At 59.2% G+C, this 6,524-nt stretch overlaps 1 protein-coding gene across 1 annotated transcript; it reads right to left on the bottom strand.

The window, feature by feature from the left end:
* Window positions 1-758: 758 nt before the first annotated feature.
* Window positions 759-3,052, bottom strand: TMEM200B (transmembrane protein 200B). Its single transcript, XM_014952926.1, has one exon. It carries the CDS (start codon window positions 3,017-3,019, stop codon window positions 1,544-1,546), a length of 1,476 nt encoding a protein of 491 aa, XP_014808412.1. The 5' UTR covers window positions 3,020-3,052; the 3' UTR covers window positions 759-1,543.
* Between the last annotated feature and the right edge of the window lie 3,472 nt (window positions 3,053-6,524).

Below are 6,524 nucleotides of genomic sequence, written 5' to 3' on the forward strand. Positions count from 1 at the left end.
TTTAAAAGGCAAAACGGGAATGAAAATGAAAAAATAATAATAAAATTTGAAACAAGGGAGGAATTTTTCAAAAAGGACTTTCAAAGGGAGGGAAAAAAAACAATAGCTGTGGAAACCCTGACTTCTAAAACGAGGGCTGAGCAGTTTTGTTTCTTGTGGGCTTTAATCTGCCGAGCACCGGGGGTAACGTGGGGTGATGTGGAAGGTGATGACAGGCAAGGGACAACAGCATCACCAGCACAACCCTCCCTGGCCCCCCCAGCTCCCTCCCCTGTTCCCAGTCCCATGGGGTGACAAAAAGGGGTGGCAAGAGCCCCCGGACAGGGATGGTTCCCTCTGCCCAGCCCCAGCCCCAGGCCAAGGGGACATTGGTCTCTGAGTTGCTGGGAACAGATTTTTGCCAGAAAAGGCTGTTTCCAAGACATTGTGCAGGGATATTTTGGTCTGGAGAAGGATGTTGTCCCTGAGGTTTGCAAGGTCCAAGGCTCCATGCTCACTTCAGACCAGGGAGAGGGTGAAGCAGAGACAGGAATGAAAAAACCCCAAACTATTTCATACAGATAAACCCTATTTCAGCCATTTACACACACCACGGTGGGCTCTGGCAGCCAGGACTGCCTCTCCTCCCGCATCCTCTCCAGCTCCTCTTCTGCATCCAAAGGGCATCAAAAATCATGACAGCACCCACCAGGGCCTGTCAAAACCTGCACCAACGCTCACCCCTTCCTCTCCACCCCATCGCATCCCTCCCACCACCCACATCTTCCCACCATCAGCATCCTCCCGCTCCCCATCCTTCACCTCACCAGAAAACAGCTCAGATAAACCCCGACCCGCAGGCGGGCTCTGGGAACCGCCGCATCCCAGCGACTCTGATTTAATTTCTCAGCCTCCTGCAGCATCCCTGGGCACCTTTTGCATCCTACTCTGCACAAAAATACCAATCTCAAACCTTATACTTATCACCTTATCCTGCAAATATTCAGCACCTGGTTACAGAGCATCCTTTACCCTCTCCAGCCCACCCTCAGCATCCCGCGGGGGAGACAACAAGGTGAGGTGGGACCATGTGGCATCGAGATAATATTTAATAGCCCCGTTGGGCTTACGTGCTCCGGTCAAGCAAATTTCCTGGTGGGTTGAGGTTGGGCAAGGGGACACCCTCCTCCCCCCTCCCCAAAACATCCCCCCAACCCCGCTGAAATAATAAAGTGCTGCGGGGGCCGGCAGGGCTTTGCCCGCCCCATGTCCCCACCCCGCAGTTTTGTGTTGGGTCCCAAAGCGAGGGTTCCTCTGGAAAAGCCACCAGGAGAAGGGATTGTAAGGCCAAGGGCATCCACCGGGAAGCCATCGAGAGGCAGCCAGGAGAGGACATCCCACCCCAGGCGAGTCCTCCCCCAGGAGCAGCACGTCAGGACCTCCCTCTTGGCATCTGCTTAAAAACACTGTCCCCAAACCTCTCCAGGACGTGGGGTTTTGGTGTCGCTGATGGGTGCTGGTGGCCAGGATGAGAGACTGCAATGTCATGGGGGCCATGGGGACATCAGACCCGCTCACCCCGCTCCATCCCCACCACCCAGGAGCTGGGTCGGGGCTCCCCCCGGCTCGGGGGCTCGCTGGGCTCCAGCAGCTGGTCCGAGGACTCGCCAGTACTTTCCAGTTTGGCGTAACCCACCAGGCTGACGTGGTCCAGCCGGGGCCAGCTCCGGTTCTTACGGTCCTTGATGGGGGCCACCAGCAGCACCCCCGGCCGGCCGAGGTCCAGGGACTTGGAGTGGCCTGCGGTGTGGAGCTGTGCCTCCAGGCTGAGCTCCATGCCAGGGTGGCCACCATCCACGTTGATGACAACATGGCCACCACCATCACGGTCTTGGCCACGGGGCGCGACGCTGCCACCCCGGGAGAGCCGTGGGGCATCATGGGGGGCCTCGACGGGGCTCCCCTCTGACCGGTCGATGGCTCCCCGTGCCGCCGCCTCCAGCAAACAGTTGTTGAGCTTGATGACGGGCAAGGCCAAGGCTCCGACGGCCGAGGAGAGGAGGGACTCGGCTCCGGCGCGGCAGGAGAGGCCGAGGTTGGCCTCGGCGGAGGCACCGGAGCGGAGGCTGAGGAGGGAGGCGGCGGGGGATGCCACCGGCTGCTGGAGGAGCTCGGCCGTGGTCTGGAGCCGGTTGGGACCGTAGCAGTCGGACCATTTGCTGCCGGGGCCGGGGCAGGGCTGGCAGGAGAGATCCACCTGGTAGCAACCCTCCACGCACTCGGCGTTGGCCTTGGGGACGGGCTGGCCATCCCCGCGCTGGCAGTGGCCGTCCTCTGGGCCCGTCCCCTCAGGGAGACCCGCCGCCATGGAGTAGAGCCCCTTCTGCATCAGCCGGCGGGTCTCCATGTCCCTGTTCTCGTAGAGCATGGTGTTGGCGCAGATGAAGATGAAGAGCCCGATGCCCATGATGACGGGGCCGATCAGCTTGAGCTTCTCGCTGTGGGGCACGTGGCGCCCGGCGGCCACCTCCCTCCTCATGTCCCCTGCGATGCTGGCATTCCCCGCGCCGGCCCCGCTGCTCCCAGCTCCCCGGTGGGGCCAGTAGCCCACCACGGCGATGGTCATGCCCACCAGGACCACCGAGATGCCCACCATGACGAAGGCTCCTGAGGGTGAGCGCATGCGGAGCTGCCCTTTCACCTGGACCTCCGGGGGTGACTTGCGGCGCAGCCGGCGTCCCCGGCGCCGCGACGGGGCAGGGGGGGCTGGTGGTTTGGTGCCCCCCAACTCCACCTCCCGCATGGGGCCGTTGGTTTCGGCGCTCCCGGCCGTCATCGTCTCCGGCTCGGCCGCTCCTCCTGCGGGGTGGGGAGGAGAAAAAGGGGGAGAGGCATCACTGGGGGTCCCCGTGGCCGGGATGCCGGGAGCAGGGGGACGCTGGGAGCACAGGGATGGTGGGAACACTGGGAACATGGAGATGGCAGGAACATGGGGATCGCAGAGACACTGGGAGCACGGGGATGCTGGGAGCATGAGCATGCCAGAAGATGAAAGGCATGGGAACACCAGGAGCATGGGGATGTGAGGAGCACAGGGACCACAGGGACACCAGGAGCGAGGATATTGGGAACACGGGGAGCATATGGACACTGGGAGCACAGGGATGCTGGGGAACACCGGGAGCATGGAGATGCCAGGAACATGGGGACCACAGAAACACTGGGATCATGGGGGTGCTGAAAACCCAGGCACCACAGGGACACTGGGTGCAAGAGGATACTGGGAAGACAGGGAGCACACGGACACTGGGAGCATGGGGATGCTGGGGAACACCGGGAACACAGAGATGCCAGGAACATGGGGACCACAGGAACACTGGGATGCTGGGAACACTGGGAGCATGGGGATGCTGGGGAACACCGGGAACACAGAGATGCCAGGAACATGGGGACCACAGGAACACTGGGATGCTGGGAACACTGGGATCATGGGGGTGCTGAAAACACAGGCACCACAGGGACACTGGGAGCACAGGGATGCCAGGAGCATGAGAGGCATTGGGACACCAGGAGTAGGGGGATGCCAGGAACATGGAGGGCACAGGGACATCGGGAGCAAGAGGATACTGGGAACACGGGGAGCACACGGACACCGGCAGCATGGGGATGCTGGGGAATGCTGGAAGCACAGAGATGCCAGGAACATGGGGACCACAGGAACACTGGGAGCACGGGGATGCTGGAAGCATGAGCATGCCAGAAGATGAAAGGCATGGGAACACCAGGAGCATGGGAACACCAGGAGCATGGAGATGTGAGGAGCACAGGGACCACAGGGACACCAGGAGCGAGGATATTGGGAACATGGGGAGCATATGGACACTGGGAGCACAGGGATGCTGGGGAACACCGGGAGCATGGAGATGCCAGGAACATGGGGACCACAGAAACACTGGGATCATGGGGGTGCTGAAAACCCAGGCACCACAGGGACACTGGGTGCAAGAGGATACTGGGAAGACAGGGAGCACACGGACACTGGGAGCATGGGGATGCTGGGGAACACCGGGAACACAGAGATGCCAGGAACATGGGGACCACAGGAACACTGGGATGCTGGGAACACTGGGATCATGGGGGTGCTGAAAACACAGGCACCACAGGGACACTGGGAGCACAGGGATGCCAGGAGCATGAGAGGCATTGGGACACCAGGAGTAGGGGGATGCCAGGAACATGGAGGGCACAGGGACATCGGGAGCAAGAGGATACTGGGAACACGGGGAGCACACGGACACCGGCAGCATGGGGATGCTGGGGAATGCTGGAAGCACAGAGATGCCAGGAACATGGGGACCACAGGAACACTGGGATGCTGGGAACACTGGGATCATGGGGGTGCTGAAAACACAGGCACCACAGGGACACTGGGAGCACAGGGATGCCAGGAGCATGGGGAGTGCGAGGATGCCAGCAGCATGAGAGGCATGGGGACACCAGGAGGAGGGCGATGCCAGGAACATGAGGATGCCAAGAGCACAGGGACACTGGGAGTAGTGGGATGCCAGGAACATGGAGGGCACAGGGACATCGGGAGCAAGAGGATACTGGGAACACGGGGAGCACGGGGATGCTGGAAGCATGAGCATGCCAGAAGATGAAAGGCATGGGAACACCAGGAGCATGGGGATGTGAGGAGCACGGGGACCATAGGGACACCAGGAGCAAGAGGGAAGCACGGGGAGCACATGGACACTGGGATGCTGGGGAACACCGGGAACACGGAGATGCCAGGAACATGGGGACCACAGGAACACTGGGATGCTGGGAACACTGGGATCATGGGGGTGCTGAAAACATGGGCACCACAAGGACACTGGGAGCAGAGGGATGCCAGGAACATGGGGAGTGTGGGGATGCCAGGAGCATGAGAGGCATGGGAACACCAGGAGGAGGGCGATGCCAGGAACACGAGGATGCCAAGAGCACAGGAACCACAGGGACACTGGGAGCAGGGGGATGCCAGGAACATGGAGGGCACAGGGACATCGGGAGCATGGGGGACACGGAGCCCACAGGCTGCACCACCTCAGGGACCAGCAGCTTTGCTCTCCTCCTTCGCCTGCCGACTTTCCTCGAGGTGCTCCTCGAGTGGAAGCCCCAAAACTCATATCCCCAACCCCCCCGGGTCACCCAGGGCAGCGAGGATGGGCAGGACCCTCCTGCACCAGCAGAGACGTCGCTGCCATCGGGGCCCAAATGACCTGTCCTGGGTCACCGAGTCCTACGACACCCCCACGAGGTTGCCACCAGCCACTTGGCTCGCCGTTTAATTGCCCACCGGGGAAACTGAGGCACGGTGGGAGGTGAAAACCCACCCCAAAGGTCTGGCAGAGCCACATTCCCTCCATTCCCTTCCCAAAAGCGACCTAAAATCCCAAACCAACATCCCCGTTGCCCTCCAGCTGCTCCTCAGGCCACGGCACTCACCACCCCACCACCCCGGGTGGGATTTTAGCTCAAAGAGGCTTTTTTTCCACATCTCCTCGGGGCGGGAGTAGGGGGGGGGAAGGCGACCCACTCAGTGCATCCAGAGGGTCCTGCCCTCGCACGCACCGGGATAAAGCTCCACATCCAAGGATGTATGGGGTGTTCCACAGTGCACAGGGTTTAATTAAGCAAGAAGGTGTCAAAATTGCTGCCAAAACCAGCAGCCAGCATCACTGAGGGCAGAAAAATCAGATATTAAGTTGGTTTTTTTGGGGTTTTTTTGGTTTTTTTTTGGTTCGCCCCCCCGCCCTTGGTCTTAATCATCTTAAGGTGTTATTAGCATCAGAGGGAAGGAATTAGAGATATGAGTTGCAGGATGACAGAGTGTTCCTGGCACAAGGCTGTCGAGCTGTGACCATTTGAATAAGGGAGATTTAAAGGGGAAAAAAAAAAGAAAAAATAAAAAAAGGAAAAAGAAAGTCCCAAACGAAACAAGGAGCCCCTGGCTGGGAGGGGAGTTAAACCTTCCTCTGGAAAAGGCCAATAATCCTGCCCCGCACAGGGGGAAACACAATAAACTTAATGCCACGGTCACCCTGAATGGAAAAATGACTTTTGGTCTTAAAGGGAAATAACCGGGCGTTCGAACGCATCCCAAAGACTGTGGGCTTTTTTGCCTCCAAATGCCTTAATTGAGGTTATGTCCCAGCTTTCTCTAATTACCGTCTTAGATTCTGCTTCTCTTAAATTTATATTAAACCCTTTAAATACCTCGCTGGCTACTTAGGGATTAAAAAAAGTAAACCCCCCCCCAAAATCACAAGAGCAGGGCAAAGACTCTTTGATACCGGATGCAGGGGGGGAAGAAACTGTGACCCCCCCCCCCCCCCTCTGTGTTTCACAGCCCCTGAAGTCACACACACACACACACACACACACACACACAAGCCACCTCCTGGTTTGGGTCCTGAGCCTTGGTCCTGCCTTTTTAAACCCAATATCTCCTTTAACAGCCCCTGGAGCTCCCCCCGGAGCCAAATCCAGCACCCGTGGGG

This window comes from Calidris pugnax, unplaced genomic scaffold (assembly GCF_001431845.1).
Source record: "Calidris pugnax isolate Ruff unplaced genomic scaffold, ASM143184v1 scaffold243, whole genome shotgun sequence".
Taxonomy (NCBI): Eukaryota; Metazoa; Chordata; class Aves; order Charadriiformes; family Scolopacidae; genus Calidris; species Calidris pugnax.